At 43.3% G+C, this 15,546-nt stretch overlaps 1 protein-coding gene across 2 annotated transcripts in view; it reads right to left on the bottom strand.

The window, feature by feature from the left end:
• Positions 1 to 15,546, bottom strand: part of Cul4a (cullin 4A) — a 50,189-nt gene that overhangs the window by 13,761 nt on the left and 20,882 nt on the right. For both annotated transcript variants that reach the window (XM_029553711.1, XM_008848425.3), the window contains 7 exons: positions 12,801 to 12,868; positions 5,720 to 5,838; positions 4,822 to 5,014; positions 3,380 to 3,484; positions 3,125 to 3,235; positions 2,962 to 3,047; positions 2,157 to 2,264 (listed from right to left, as the gene is read on the bottom strand). In XM_029553711.1, the coding sequence (XP_029409571.1) occupies positions 2,157 to 2,264; positions 2,962 to 3,047; positions 3,125 to 3,235; positions 3,380 to 3,484; positions 4,822 to 5,014; positions 5,720 to 5,838; positions 12,801 to 12,868 (790 nt within the window). The remainder of the gene's footprint in view (positions 1 to 2,156; positions 2,265 to 2,961; positions 3,048 to 3,124; positions 3,236 to 3,379; positions 3,485 to 4,821; positions 5,015 to 5,719; positions 5,839 to 12,800; positions 12,869 to 15,546) is intronic.

The raw sequence follows: 15,546 nt of genomic DNA, 5'->3' as shown, positions 1-15,546 counted from the left end.
ATTTTGCTAGAACGCAAAAAAGTCCTCAAAGACAATGGGGATATGAAAAAAGGACTAGGGAGCCAGCTAAATGATCTAGGATGATGTGGACACCAAAATAATAAAACACAAGTTCAGTGACAGACAAAAATAAAAATGATGGGGACTAGAGGAGTATCCTTTAGAGCAGAGTATCAGCTTCCAAACAGAAAATAGGAAAAATAAATCCCAATTATCACAGTAACATCAATTCTTACTGTGACAAGAATCCTCATGTAGGCAACAGAGGAGTGTAAGATGTTTGCACAGTCCTGAATAACTCCCCACAAAAAGGAAAAACACCAACATAGCAGCCCAACGTCATTCCCATTCCCCCTTTATTTTGAACAGGGTCACACTCTGTAGCCCCAGCTGGTGTGAAACTTGCTATGTAGACCAGGCTGGCCTCGAACTCATAGATCCATCTGCTACTTAAAGGTGTGTACCACTATGTCTGGCATGAGCCAGTTTTTCATTGCTATGACAAATACTTGAGAAAAACATCTAAAGGGGGAAGGATTTATTCTGACTCAGTTTCAGTTGGGTGGTTCCATTGCTTTTAGGCCCATGGTAAGGCAGAAACAACCTGGAGAATGGGCACAATAGAGGAATGCTGTTCACCTCATGGTGGCCAGGAAGCAAAGAAAATGGGAAGGGAGCAGAGCCAGGATATACCTACTTTCTCCAACTATACTCTACTTTCCACAGTTCTACCATCTTTTAATAGTCTATTCACATTTGAATTCCTTTCCATCAATGGATTAAATCAGGTCAGAAGGGTTACATGATCTAACCCTCTCTAGAAATACCCTCAAGGACATAACCCAGATGTGCGCTTCACTAACCTAGGCAGTCTCAATCTAATCATGCTGACAACTGAGATTAACCATGGCAATTAACAATATACTTGAGACAGCTGACAAAACTGGGGTGAGGAAATTACACTAGTGGTCTCCTGATCTCAGAAAGTACTTGGAGTACTCCTGGGAGGCCCCTAATTGAGGCAGTAAAGGCAATGGCACCACACAACCCACAGGCACATGTAAACAGGAACAGGAAAGAGATGCTACCCACACAGCACTAAACAGGAGCATTCTAGGAACTTTCTGTAAGTCTGGATTATTTCAGAATAAATGAAAACACTGGCAGTGTTATGAGAGGCCTCCCTGGGTAGAGAGAGGAGAGATTCTGGCCAGGGTAAAATGATCCTCAGCAGGGAGGAAAAAGCACAGCACAGCTGCTGAGGCTGATGGAACATGGAGGTTTTCTGGAGGAGGTTCTGCTCTGAAGCACAAACATGCCTGAAAGTAAATATAACCCCAAGTGGTTGGGACAACCAAGCCTATGGTGAGTGGCAGGAGCAGGCAGAGCTCATGTGCTAGGAAAAATTGCCCATGGGTTAAGTCCAGTCAGGTTCAGTGAGAAGGGTGATGGAGGTGCGGGGCACCATGCACAGACACGGAAAAAGGGAAAATGCTAGCTGGATGCTGAGTCACAGGGCCTCTCAATGTGTACAGTAAGGAAAGAATACCTAGGACAGAGATGGTGACAAACAGAGAAGGCTACAGAGTCCAATGGGACTGAAACAAGGAAATTGAGAAAAGAAACTGCCTTGGAACTGAGTGGTGGTAGAGGTTTAGAGGGCCTGGTCTTGAGCTGGTCTCTATAGTTTCCCAGGTTTTTGTTCTCTGGAAAGGCTATTGCTTTCTGTGCTGAGGACAGAGTCACTCAATCTGTTTTATCATGCTCCAACTGGGAGCCACTCCTCCTTTCTCACTTGGCATCACTGATGGAGTGGACACAGCTTGCTCTACTAGATTTAGTCTCACTGAGCTCACGAGTCCACCTCTCACTTTAGGTCTTCCACAGCACTTCAAGTTGGGGCTGACACACAAGGCCCTAAGCAATGCCATGTCCAAGAACTTGGTGTCATCTATGATAAAAAGAAAAGGACAGCCTAGCAAACAGTTACTTCCACAAGTGTCCTTGCTGACAGACAGCAGGGGACATGGACTATGACTTAACAAGGTCATTGTTAAGCATCACTTTCCAGAGGCCACGGAATGTGGAGTAGGTGACTTGAAAACCTCTCTCCCACACTCCTAAGGTGGGCTTGACTAGGGCAGCTGGATACTCACCTCTGGAGGGAGGTGCACTTCCATGGGTGTGTAAGTAGGCCAGTAGCCCATGGTAAGTATGTTCACTGTGAGGTCAATTGGGCCAGGCGCACTTTGATTTTGCATATGCTAAAAACAAAGAGGTCCAAGATAAAATTAGTTTTTGGAGGGGGAAGTATTTATTTTTATATTATGAGCATTGCTGCATGTATGTGTGCACGACATGCATACAATGCCTGTGGTGATCAGAAGAGGGTGTTGGATTGTCTGGAACTGGAATTACAGATGTTTGTTAGCTGCTCTGTGGGTGCTGGGAACTCAACCCAGGTCCTCTGTAAGAGCAACCAGTGCTCTTCACTGCTGAGCCATTTCTCCAGCCCTATTTTATTTTTAAAATATTATTTTTATTTTATGTGTATGCATATTTTGCCTGCATGTACTTAAGTGCACCTGTGTTGTGTAATGCCACAGAGGCCAGAGGCGGTGCTGGATCTCGTGGAACCAGAGTTACAGATGGTTGCTAGCTGCCATATGGGTGCTGGGAACAGAATCTAGGTACTCTGCAAGAGCAGCCAGTGCTCTTAACCACTGAGTCATTTCTCCAGTCCCCAAATAATTATTTTAAAAAATCACTACAAATACTTAATGTATTGAAGAGGAAATACTATAATTTTTAAAAACAGTTTCCTGGATATCTACCTTAGTCTTTTGAACATATTCTGCTGTATTACAATGTCACTGGGATGACTTTCCTTACTTAGGTTATGTCACCAATGTGACAAACTGTTAAGAGTCACTAAGCCAGAATTTTAAAGAAACAACTCACTTGCTTGAAGTGAACCATGATGTCCTTGGAAAGTTCCATGTCCTTGAACATGCCCTCCAGCTTGCTGGTGAAGGCAGCCCCGCACTCTGTGACATGTGAAGGAGTGAGTGAGAAAGAGCTGTGCATGGTGCCCACCTGGGGAGCCAGCCTACCCTGAGCTCACCGTGCTTAAGCTTTGATAGCATGGACTTCTCAGCATCCACTGATGCACTCTTCCCCACCAGCAGCCTTTTTGCCAAATCTTTCTTATAAAATGCTTCAAAGACATCTTTACCTATGAAAACAGAGAACCAAAACTTGAAACAGTTAGTGTCCATACTGTACTACACTTGCCAACAAGTTCATGTGAGTTAGAGGGAGCATCCCTTCTCAGCAGAGGCCTGAGTGTTCGTTGGGAAACACAGCATCCCCTTCTTACCATGGATGAACCGGAACAGTATCATAATCTTGTCCAAGATCCGTTCCAGCTCTTCATCTGTTGCTTCCTTGTTGCCCGCTCGTAACTTTGAATCCACATGCTTGGCTGGAAGAACAAGAGTTATAATTGGAAAAGAGCTTGGGGGGCAGAGGAGCATGCAGCTCAACAACAGAGACCTTGCCAGCTGCACACAGGCATGAGGTTCCATCTCCAGCAAGAAAGAAAGAGAAAGAGAGAGAGAACACCCAAGCTTTCATTTCTTCAGGTGACACCTGGCTACAGCATTCTGGAACTTTCCTAAAGCAACACCATTGCAAGACAAGAAGCAAACAATGACTTTTCTCATGGCACTGCAAGACAGGCACTGTCAAGGTAATGAGAATAACTGTTTCCAGATCTTTAACAAACCCATGGACTGAATGTAGCCCTGGCTGGCCTGGAACTTACTATGTAGACCAGGCTGGTCTTGAACTCAGAGATCTGCTGGCACTGCTGCCTCCCAAGTGCTGAATAAAGGTGTATGCCACCATGCCAGCTTCAGAAGTTAGGAGTGTTAAATAGCTACACATAACAGTAGTTAAAAGAGTCCTGTTTGGGATCCCACCTAATTTTATCCTATTTGAGCACTGAGAAGAGGAGATGAAGGTGACTAAAGAGTCTACCACTCGAGATGTTATCCAAAGGTCAATAATCTTACTATCATCATCCTGCAAAGGCATCACAATTAACACACCAGGGCACTCCTGAGTTGAAATCACTTTCTCATAGTCAGGACAACTAACATTACAAAAGCAGTTTTAGAGCCCGGAAGCACTTGCTAACCAACCCTCCTGTGCTGCCTCTGAGCTGTCGAGCTACAGGTCTCTACTGAATCCTTACCACACACCCCTTTATGGGTGTGCAGCTGTGTGTGAATACTGCTGAACACGTGTGTCCTAGTAAGGCTTGGTAAAGATCATTCTCCTACTCTTTCCATGAGAAGTTTGACTACTTGAGGAAAATATCTGTTTGAATTTTGCCTCATTTTTCCTTTTGTTTTTGAGACAGGGTCTCACTTGTAGCTCTGGCTGGACTAGAACTATGTAGGGCAGGCTGACCTTGAATTCAGAGATCCCCATGCCTCTGCTTCCCAAGTGCTGGGATTAAAGGTGTGTGCTACCACACTTGGCACTCATTTACTTGTATTTAAAAAACATCTAGGGGGAAAAAAAAAAACCCACACCCCCACACCCATCTAGGGAGCCTTTAATCCCAGGTGATTTGAGGATAAATGCTCCTGACACCAAGCCTGAAAAATCTGAGTTCAATCTGCAACCCACATGATAGAAGGAGGGAATGGACTCCTGTAAGTTGTCCCCTGATGTCTATGCGCATAGGCACATACATGCACAATACAAAAAATTTTAAATGTTAAAAAATCCCATCTAGAATTATTTTGCTACCGATGAGTTCTGCAGGCTTGTTCGGTCTCTTGTTGATAAATGTCTCAAACGACTCTTTCATCAGGTTGATGAAGCGCTCATTCCTCTGGAAGCACACCTCCACCACATGGTCCACTTTGTCCTTGAAATCCAATAGGTCTTGTACCATGTCTTTATCTTTCTCAGGATTAATGACAATCGTTGTCCCAAAGGTCTAAAGAAGCAAATAAATACCAATCAGCAACAGGTTTAGGAATCCAAAGTATCTTCAGCTGTCTCATGACATGGTGGCAGGCCTGGCCCTGCCGCCTTGACATTGGCAGCACCCTCTCTACTTGTGGCTATTGGACACAACTGTAGATAGCCCTAGATCCCTTTGGGCAGGTGGTGCCTGGTGCTCAGAGAAGTCCTATATCAGCCCCAGTCAGCATTCCTGCTGATCAGGATACACCAGGAGGATGCTGAGTGGTGGGTGATACACTGGCAACTGAAGTAAACAAAAAAATATCTGGAACACAAAGGTAGGAGTTTGGGCAATAAATCCTAAATCTGACTTAGAAATACAGAAACAGATAGCTCAACCTGCTCTACCAAATGTGCAGTAGCTCTTAGTGAGCAGAGACATCTCCGATAAAGAGATACATCAATGGCTGCTGCTGAAAAGTATGATGTGGAACTGAGCTAGTATTTACACTGATGGTGGATATAAAGTCATCTTTGCCTACATTGCAGGTGTCTACCTAGACAGTGTCCATCACTGTTGGTGTCATCTTAGAAAAGTAAATTTATCCCAAGAAGACATTTATAGAGATGATTTGGGAGAAGATGGTACAACAGATGACCCCTCACAAGTTTACTTCCTCTGTAAGGGGTGCTGTATGTCCTGAGTGGGTACCATCTAAGGACCATTGCATGGTACCTTAATGTACTCGCTCCAGTGCTGCAGCAGTGCATGTTGCCCACCCTTCACCCGGCTGAACAGCTGGTACATCTGTGTGAGGTCAGGCACCCTGTTCTCATCCAGCAGGTGGTCAAGCCCTAGGAATGTGTAGAACAGGAGCAAGTTACAGTAGGAAGCCAGCAACCATGAGTGAAAACAATTCTGTCCATACCACAAAGTCAGTGTGTGGCTTGGACACTTACAGCACATACCTGTAACACAAGTGAGCTGGTCTAGTCAAATGTCTGAGGTGGATTATATAGGAAAATCTTAATTTCAGACTGTGTTGGGAATGTATTATTTACTTTCTCATTTCACTAAAGACTTATATCACAAAAGGATTAAGATTCAAAACATTTAGACAACTATTTGCCCTGAGATTCATGATCCAAGTTAAACGTTAGTCTATCATGGGGCTGGGGAGATGGCTCAGTGGTTTAAGAGCACTGGCTGCTCTTGCAGAGGACCCAGGTTCAGTTCCCAGCACCCACATGGCAACTAACAATCATCTGTAACTCCAGGGGATCCAACATCTTCTTCTGGCCTGTTTGTGTAGGCAAACACTCATACACATAGAGTAAAAATAAATCTTATGCAGGGCGTGGTGGCACACGCCTTTAATCCCAGCATTGGGGAAGCAGAGGCAGGTAGATCTCTGTGAGTTCAAGGCCAGCCTGATTTACATAGTGAGTTCCAGGACAGCTGGGGCTACAGGGAGACCCTGTCTCAAAAAGACAAAAAACAACAACAACAACAACAACAACAACCCAATTTAAAAAAAGATTGGCACACGACACGCCTGTAATCCCAGCATTTTGGAGGCAGAAGCAGGCGGATCTTTGTGAATTTGAGGCCTGCCTGGTCTACACGAGTGAGTTCCAGGACAGCTGGGGCTACAGGGAGACCCTGTCTTAAAAAGACCAAAAAAAACCCCAACAAAAAACAGTAAGACAAATAAATACTTGCATATCAGATATTGTGATATTTAATATGGTTATAATTTTCACTGTTTTAGTTATTTAAATTTTATAAAGATTTCCTAAAATCATACTAGAGCAGAGGACTTTGCTAGTGGGTTTCTTTTCATTTCCTAATCCTATCACTTATTTAAATGTTTGTTTTGAGATAAGGCCTTACTTTGCAGCCTTTTCTGGCCTCAACCTGGAGAACCTCCTGCTTCAGCCTTCCTTCCTTGGAATTATAAGCATGTGCCCGTAGTAACTAGAAGATTTTCTAATCTTGCTTTCTGGCAGCTGGGAAGCTGCCTGCACAACTGGAGGCTATGAGCTCTCAGAACACTTGGCAATGTCTATATACATACAGGTGACTAAAAGGGAAGGTATGTGGTGGTGTCCACTGTGTCAAGCTAGAGGTTCAAGACGCTTGGTATGTCTCAAGATTACTTGTGAGGTAATCACACAAGATTTTAATTCTGGGGGTGGAAGGATGGCTCAGTGGTTAAGAACACTGGCTGCTCTTACAGAGGACCCAAGTTCAGTTCCCAGCACCTACATGGTGGCTAACAACATTCCATAACTCTAGTTCCAGGGAATCTGATGCCCTCCTCTGACCTCTGTGAGCACTGCATGCATGTGATGCATGTATATACATGCAGGCAAAACACTCAAACACATAAAAATAAAAATTTAAAAATAGTATTTCAATTTTGTAAATTATCTCCCTGAAGTCCTAAATAATGTCTTACTTTTTTTTGAATCTTGTGTGTGTGTGTGTGTAGTGTGTATATATGTGCTCATGTGTATATATGTGCAGACACCATCACATGGGAGCCAGAGGTTGAACTTAGGTGTCTTCCTCAATCATTTTCCACTTTTTTTTTTAATTTTTTTATTTTTGAGACAGTGTCTAACTACTAGTACTGGCTAGCCTGGAACTCACTATGTAGACCAGGCTGGCCTCAAACTCAGAGAGATCTATCTGCCTCTGCTGGGATTAAAGGGGTATGTCACCACACCAGGTTTTTTTTGAGCCAGGGTCTCTCACTGAATTTGGAGGCTAGACTGGCTAAGAGATCCTCCTGTCTCTGCCTCTCCAGTGCTGTGAGTACAGGTGCTTGTTCCCTGTCTGTTTTTTTTGGGGGGGGGGGGGGTGCAGGGGGGATGTCTTTTTCAGACAGGGTCTCTCTGTAGCCCCAACTGGCCTGAAACTCACTATATAGACCAGGCTGGCCTTGAACTCATTTGCCTCTGCCTCCCAGGTGCTGGAATTAAAAACATGTGCCACCATGCTTGGCTCTTGCCTGGCTTTTTAATGTGCATCCTGGGGATCTAAACTCAGGTCCTCATGCTTGTGTGGCAAACACTTTATCAACTGAGCCATCTTTATAGTCCCCTAATAAAATCTGAGTAAACTTTTGCATTTATAATTACCATTTTCCTATAATAATTTTGCTCATTGAAGTATGCATTGAAATAAGTTATGTAAATTTCTCCTATTTGCGCTTATTTGTTTAGTCTTTTTGAGATAGGGTCTCCCTGTAACCCCAGCTGGCCTGGAACTTACTATGTAGTCCAGGCTGGCCTCAATCTCATGGAGAGTCACCCGCCTCTGCCTCCTGACTGCTGGGATTAGAGGCATATGCCACCATGCCCAGCTTGTCTTTAAAAAAAAATTTTTTTTTTAATGTTTATATGTACGCATGCTCACAAGGGTGTAGGTACCATCAAAAAACCAGAAAAGAATGTCAAATCCCCTGGAGCTAGAGCTACAAGTCGTTGTGAGCTGCCTGACATGGGTGCTGGGAACCAAACTCCAGTTCTTTGAAATAGTGGCTCTTAACTGCTGAACCAGTTCTCAAGTACCATCTTTTTTTTTTTCTTAGCCTTTCAAAGTTTTTAAAATTATTTTTGTGGGGGCTGGGCGTGGTGGCACACACCTTTAATCCCAGCACTCGGGAGGCAGAGGCAGGCGGATCTCTGTGAGTTCAAGGCCAGCCTGCTCTACATAGTGAGTTCTGGGACAGCTGGAGCTATAGGGAGACCCTGTCTCAAAAAGACCAAAAAAAAAAATTTTTTTTGTGCCATTATGAACTCATGAATTTTAGTATACAAACTAATTTCAGTCCAAACTAATTTCAGTCCATTGTGTTGTTCTATCTTGGTCTGATAGCAAAAGCTTTTTAGTGGCTCTCAGATCTCTCAACGTGCCCCTAGAAGTCTCATAATGTTTTCTTATTTCTAAATGAGATGCTGAGGTTCTTTTGTGTACTTTCCTTTCCAAGACCTGGAATCCCACATTCTCCAGCAGCCCTTTAGTTTCCTTTTTAGTAGAGACAGTTACTAAGAACCCACATTGTAGACATACAGGTCCTCACTGCTATCACTGGACAGTGTTTTGAGACTTAGAGTGGACAAAACAATAAAATGCGTAGTTTTTAAAAAGAGGAAATACATGAGCTTATCCTTTTACTCAGAAGCATTTTATGTTCAGAGTTTTTCTTGGCTCCCTTTACATTTGTATCTCTTCTGGCACTATCAATGTTATTGCCTAACAATATTAATAAATGTTTCTTTTACAATAAAAACCTAGTTCATATAGCTATAGAATATAGCAGTATCAATATTTTGCTAATAATATTTTGTGGGTTTTGTTTTTCTTTTTTAATTTTTGAGATGGGGTCTTATTAAGTAGCCCTGACTGGCCTTGAAATCAAGAGAGTTACCTGCCTCTGTCACTATCTCAGGAAAACTGGGATTAAAGGCATGCACAGCCAAACCTAGCTAATATTATTTCTAAAAATAATTTGGAAAAAAAAATTAAGAATTATTTTATTCTCCTACACTCTTTTTGCTTGAGATTGGTCCCAGAGCCTAACGTAGGCTAAGTGAGCATTCTACCACTGTGCTACATCCCCAGCCCTAGAATGTTTTATATTTCCTATTATTCTTAGGATATGATCCACCAAAGATATACAATGACGCCTTATTAAAATGCACTCAACCCAGCCAGGCATGGTGGCCCACGCCTTTAATCCTAGCACTAGGGAGACAGAAGCAGGTGGATCCCTGTGAGTTCAAGGCCAGCCTGTTCTACATAGTGAGTTCCAGGACAGCTGGGGCTACAGGGAGACCCTGTCTCAAAAAGTTAAAAAACAAACAATAACAACAATAACAAAAGCACCCAATCCTGGGGCTACAGGGAGACCCTGTCTCAAAAAGTTAAAAAAACAAACAATAACAACAATAACAAAAGCACCCAATCCAAATTCTGAATACATCTGCTTTTGGGTGGACATTGTACCAAGTCAAAATACAGCAGTTGTATAGCCACTGGATATTGGGCTCAGGCAGCAGACATGTGGACCTTGGTCTTTCAATGTAAGACTGGATGATGACCTCCTAGAACTATGCTACATGAGGACAGCTTATGAAGCAGAGGCCTAGTACTCAAGTACTTTTCCTGGCTTTACACAGCTCCCAAGTGGAAGTTCCTTTTTCATGTGTCTCATGGGGGCTAGCACTACCATCTGGCAGAGCAGAACTTACATCAGAACAGATGCAGGCAGGATATGGTGCTTCCCCAAATTAAACCTTCAAATACTCAAAACTCAAGAAAGAAGCTGCAGTTTTCCAACACATGTAAATGACTTTGTTTTACTTTAGTTATTTGTGTCTTCTTTTGAGACAGGGTCCCCCTGAAGCCCCGCTGGCCTGAACTTGCTATGTAGACCAGGCCAGCTTTGATCTCATGGAGATCCACCTGCTTTTGCCTCCCAAATTCTGGGATTAAAGGTGAACTTGCTATGTAGACCAGGCCAGCTTTGATCTCATGGAGATCCACCTGCCCTGCATACCACAATGCCCTATTTGTATTTTTATGCATATGTATGTAAGCTGCACATGAGAACAGTACCACAAATGTCAGAAGAGGGTGTCAGATCCCCTGAAACTGTAGTTAGATGGTTGTGAGCACTATTGGTAACTGAACCTGGATCCTCTTGTAAGAGCAGCAAGTACTTAAGCACTGAGTCATTTCTCCAACCCCCTCAATGACTTTCAAATGGTGACATGGAACCAGAGAGTCATAAAATGTGACATTTGGTATCCAAGTGTTATAAAAGGGAGGTTGTGCTTATTATAATTTCAAGAGAATTAAGTCCTTTAGTGAAGGTGAGAAATTAAAACAACAAAGAATGAGCTAAACATGTCAGCATCATTGCCAAAAAGTACAGACCACGGAGACAGTAATGGGAGTAGAAATACACTTTGTGGGTTTTGGGTGTTTTTTTTTTTTTTTTTTTTTTTGAAAAAGGGTCTCTCTGTAGCCCCAGCTGTCCTGGAACTATGTAGACCAGGCTCGCCTCGAACTCACAAAGATCCGCCTGCCTTTGCCTCCCATGTGCTGGGATTAAAGGCCTGTGCCACCACGCCTTGTACACTTTGTGGTTTTAATATTATATGTGAGGTGGTATGATATGCTCTGAAGATACACCACAAGGAAGATGTATATTATAAACCCTAAGCTAAGTGCCCAAAACTGCAGTGTTGCATACAGACAGCCATTCCTATAGCTATTCTGAATATAACTGAACTATAAATCCAATTCCTGTCCCTCTCCAAGTACACCACCATCTCTGGCAAGTAGCGTAGGCATATATGTTCATGGTAACCTAATGTGGTGGTTTGAATGAGAATGTTCCCCCATAGGCTCCAAGTATTTGAACATTTTGTCCCTAGTTGGTACTGTTGTTTTGGGAGGTCTTAGAAGGTGTGGCCATCCTAGAAGAAGCATATCACTGAGAGTGGGCTTACAGAGTTCTTAAGCCTTGCCAGATCTCCAGTTGTTCTCTGCTTCTTGTGCCTGCTTGAAGATGTGAGAACTTAGCTTACTTCCACTCTAGCCATTTCTGCTGCCATGCCTCTTGGCCATGATGGATTCTTGCCCCCTTGGAACTGTCAGCTAAGGGTGCGGTGGCACATGCCTTTAATCCCAGCATCTGGGAGGCAGAGGCAAGTAGTTCTGAGCTTGAGACCAGCCTGGTCTACATAGTGGGTTCCAGGCCCACTGGGGCTACAGGAAGACCCGTCTCAAAATGACCCCCCCCACCCCGCAAAAAAAAAGTTCCCTTGGTCATGGTGTTTCTATGACAGCAACAGAAAAGTAACTAAGATCCCTAGTATATAGTTTATGAAGAACTAGAAGAGAGGAGACTGAAGGTTCCAAATAAAGAAACAGAGGAGATGGAGATGCTGATGACTCTCATTTAATATCAGTATGTATTGCATGCATGTATTGAAATGTATCATGTATTAAACATTATAATGCCCAACAAACAGGCACAATTATCTCCTGTTAAATAAAAGGTTCGTGGGGTTGGAGAGATGTCTCAGCATTTAAGGGCACTGGCTGCTCTTATAGAGACCTAGGTTCAATTCCCAGCACCTACATGGCAGCCAACAACCATCTATAACTCCAGTTAAGGGGATCTGACACCTTGTTCTACCTTTTGCAGGCACTGCACAGAGGGGTGCCTTTACATACATGGAAGCAAAACACTCATACACATAAAAATAAATTAAAAATATGGTTGGAGAGATAGATAGCTCAGAGGTTAAGAGCAGTGGCTGCTCTTCCAGAGGACCCAAGTTCAGTTCCCAGTACCCACATGGAGGCTTACAACTGTCCATAACTACAGTTTCAGAGGATCTGACCTCCTCTTCTGCCCTCTGCAGGCACTTCATGGACATCGTGCACTTAAATGCAGGCAAAACACACACATAATAAAAATATATCAAAAATAAAAATAATTAAAAGCTTTCAAGACAGTTTAACATGCCACCAGGGCTGAAAACCACTGGCATAAAGTTCTTTAATAGTTAATGAAAGTGCAAGGTACAAGCGAGGTATGGTGGTATATACATATGATCGTAGCTGCTTCTATTTATTTTCCCCTCAGTGGTTAACACTGACAGTGTGTTTATTAAAGGAGATTCTCAATGGTTTGTCTAATGAAAATAATATATCTCTACATATAGTGCTTCCTGAGTTTAGAGTTAAAGATTAACATTCAGTTTAATTCACACAGACTGGGAAAATCTACCTTTCTGCAGAATTGCTGTCAAATGTTCTCCTAATAGCTGCTTTTCCACACAGGCAATCAGTGGTTTCCTATAAAAGCAAAACAAAGTGTCAGCAACAGAGATCTGCCAAAGGTGAGAGTTAAATCTATAACAGGCAGCCTATAAGCTTTTCTTCATGCCAGCAAGCAATGGTGACTTCTGATGACAATTTTAAAGTCAATTTTTCTTTTCTTCCAATTTTTTCCTTCTGATTTTTTTGAGACAGAATCTTACTATGTAGCCCTGGCTGACCTGGAATTCATAGAGATCCTTCTGCCTCTGCCTCCTGAGTGCTGGGATTAAAGGTGTGCACCACCACACTTGGCCATTTTATTCTTTTCTTTTTTTTTTTCTGGTCTTTTTGAGACAGGGTCTCCCTTAGCCCCAGCTATCCAAGAACTCACAGAGGTCCACCTGTCTCTGCCTCCTGAGTGCTGGGATTAAAGGTGTGCACCACCACACTTGGCCATTTTATTCTTTTCTTTTTTTTTTTCTGGTCTTTTTGAGACAGGGTCTCCCTTAGCCCCAGCTATCCAAGAACTCACAGAGGTCCACCTGTCTCTGCCTCCTGAGTGCTGGGACTAAAGGTATGTACCACCACCCTTGGCCATTTTATTTTATTATTTTCTTGAGATAGGGTTTCACTACGTAATCCAAGCTGGTCTTGAGTGCATGACCTTTCTGCCTCTACTACCCAGTGCATGGACTACAGACATGTATCATCATGCCCGGCTTCCTATAGCATTTCTAAACGCAAGTTACCGAATACCACAGAGAGGTCCACCTGGTAGGCCCAGGGACTGCTGGTAATGAACACCTGAGGAGCCTGCCTCCCTGGCAGGCTCATATGTATTATATGTTGTAATCCGACTTTCAGTTCTGCCCTCCATGGTCTGACACTTAATGTTACTTGCTAAGACTTCCTGGACTGCAGACATAAACTCCAAAGTAGTATCTAGAGTCCAGAAGAGGGAGTCCAGTGATGCAGTCTAGAGCCCTGAAGAAGGCATCCAGTGGTGGATGTAATCTAGAGTCCTATTGGGCATACCCAGTGAAGCAGCCTGGTTTCAGTGCTGATGGTTATGCTGGTCTACAGGCAGGATGGCTGTTACTGTGTTGTGGTACCACCAGGCCTAGGATCCACACTAGGTTATTTACTCTGGCAAACTACTATCTCCGTCACAGTTCAGACTCTAGTCTCTCTTCTCCATCACTGCCTATCATTTTCCTGCCTTTGTCCTTTCTTCCAAATGATCTCAGCCTTGCTCTTCACCTTCCACAACATGGGACTAGCAGTTGAGGGCCCTACAGACCCACCTACCCTCTACTTTTTTTCACTTTCTGTCACTTGCCTGAGACACACTCCTGTAGCTCCATGCCTCATCCTGATTGCCCCATCCTATTATCATTAAGCAGGATCCTGCTTGTGGTAGTAGACTGCCATGAATTCTGGGCACATGGGTATCACACAAAACAGAGCACTAGAAAATAAGGGAATTCAGAAGGCCTGACCACTACAGTCACAGGTACAGAAATTATCTTGGCTTTCTCTTTTATTATTCCTAACTCAATTTTTTGTTCTGTGCAAAAGATCAGAGCATCTGTTTTATCCTAAGACTGATTAACTTTAGGCATTTTCTCAAGCCTTCATTTTAAAGTTTATAAAGAACTTATTGCCTCTGTGTGTGTGTATGTGTGTGTGCACGCGCACACGTGTGCATATATGTATGTGTGTGTATGTGTGTGTGTATCCCCACAGCACATGTGTGGAGGTCAGAGGAAACCTGCAGGAGTCAGTTCTATTTATCATGTGGGTACCAAAATTGAACTCAGATTATTAAACTTAGGAGTGCCCTTATCCACTGAGTCATCTTGCCTGCCCTATAAGAAATGTTTCTTTAAAAGACAGGATCTCACTATGTAGCCCTGGCTGGCCTGGAACTTGCTAAGTACAGATCAGGCTGGCCTGGGACTCACAAAGATCCATCTGCCTGTATCTCCTGAGCACTCGGATTAAAGGTGTGCACTACCATGCCCAGCCTTTTATAATCAACTTTTTAACATGCCATCTTATTTATAATCTCACAGCACCCAAGGAGAGAAAGGCAGGTTAAATTCCACCCTCCATTCCACACATGGGAAAATGGAGCTTAGAGAGGTAAGTAACCCAAGGGAACCATTTTCGAGGGGAGCCCAAGGTGGCTTTTGCATCTCCCTGGCTGCTTCTCAGCCTCCTGTGGGCTCTTCCCATCTCCTCTCCCCAATGAAATGGGAGTATAATGAATATGCCACTATTCACAAGCAATCCAGTATTTACCCAGCTCAGTTCTGGACCAGACACCCAAGACCTATGGTTTCTCTTACTCACAAGGGGAGAATATAATCCTTCTTTTAAAGATGCCATTTCCTGTACTATGCTATGTCTGCTGTGATCCTGTCCCTTCCCTTCTTCCTCATTCTCCACAGGAGTGGAGCTTTGCATGGGTCACCATGTCTCCTCTATGCCTCCTCCAGGGCTCCATAGGCTGCACACTTCCTCACAGCAGTAAATACTACATGTCTTACACAAACATACATACTCTCTTTTTTTCTCTCCCTAGGTGCTCATCAACCTCAGGTCTAGAGAAAAAAGACAGATGAAAAGAGAAAATAATATGATAAGAATTATAACTATGTATGACATCTAACAAAAAGCTTATAACTGGGTATCAGAGAAATAGCTTAGCA

This window comes from Nannospalax galili, unplaced genomic scaffold, assembly GCF_000622305.1.
Source record: "Nannospalax galili isolate Female #2095 unplaced genomic scaffold, S.galili_v1.0 scaffold744, whole genome shotgun sequence".
NCBI classification, from domain to species: Eukaryota; Metazoa; Chordata; class Mammalia; order Rodentia; family Spalacidae; genus Nannospalax; species Nannospalax galili.
This window is presented reverse-complemented; position numbering and strand designations above follow the sequence as displayed.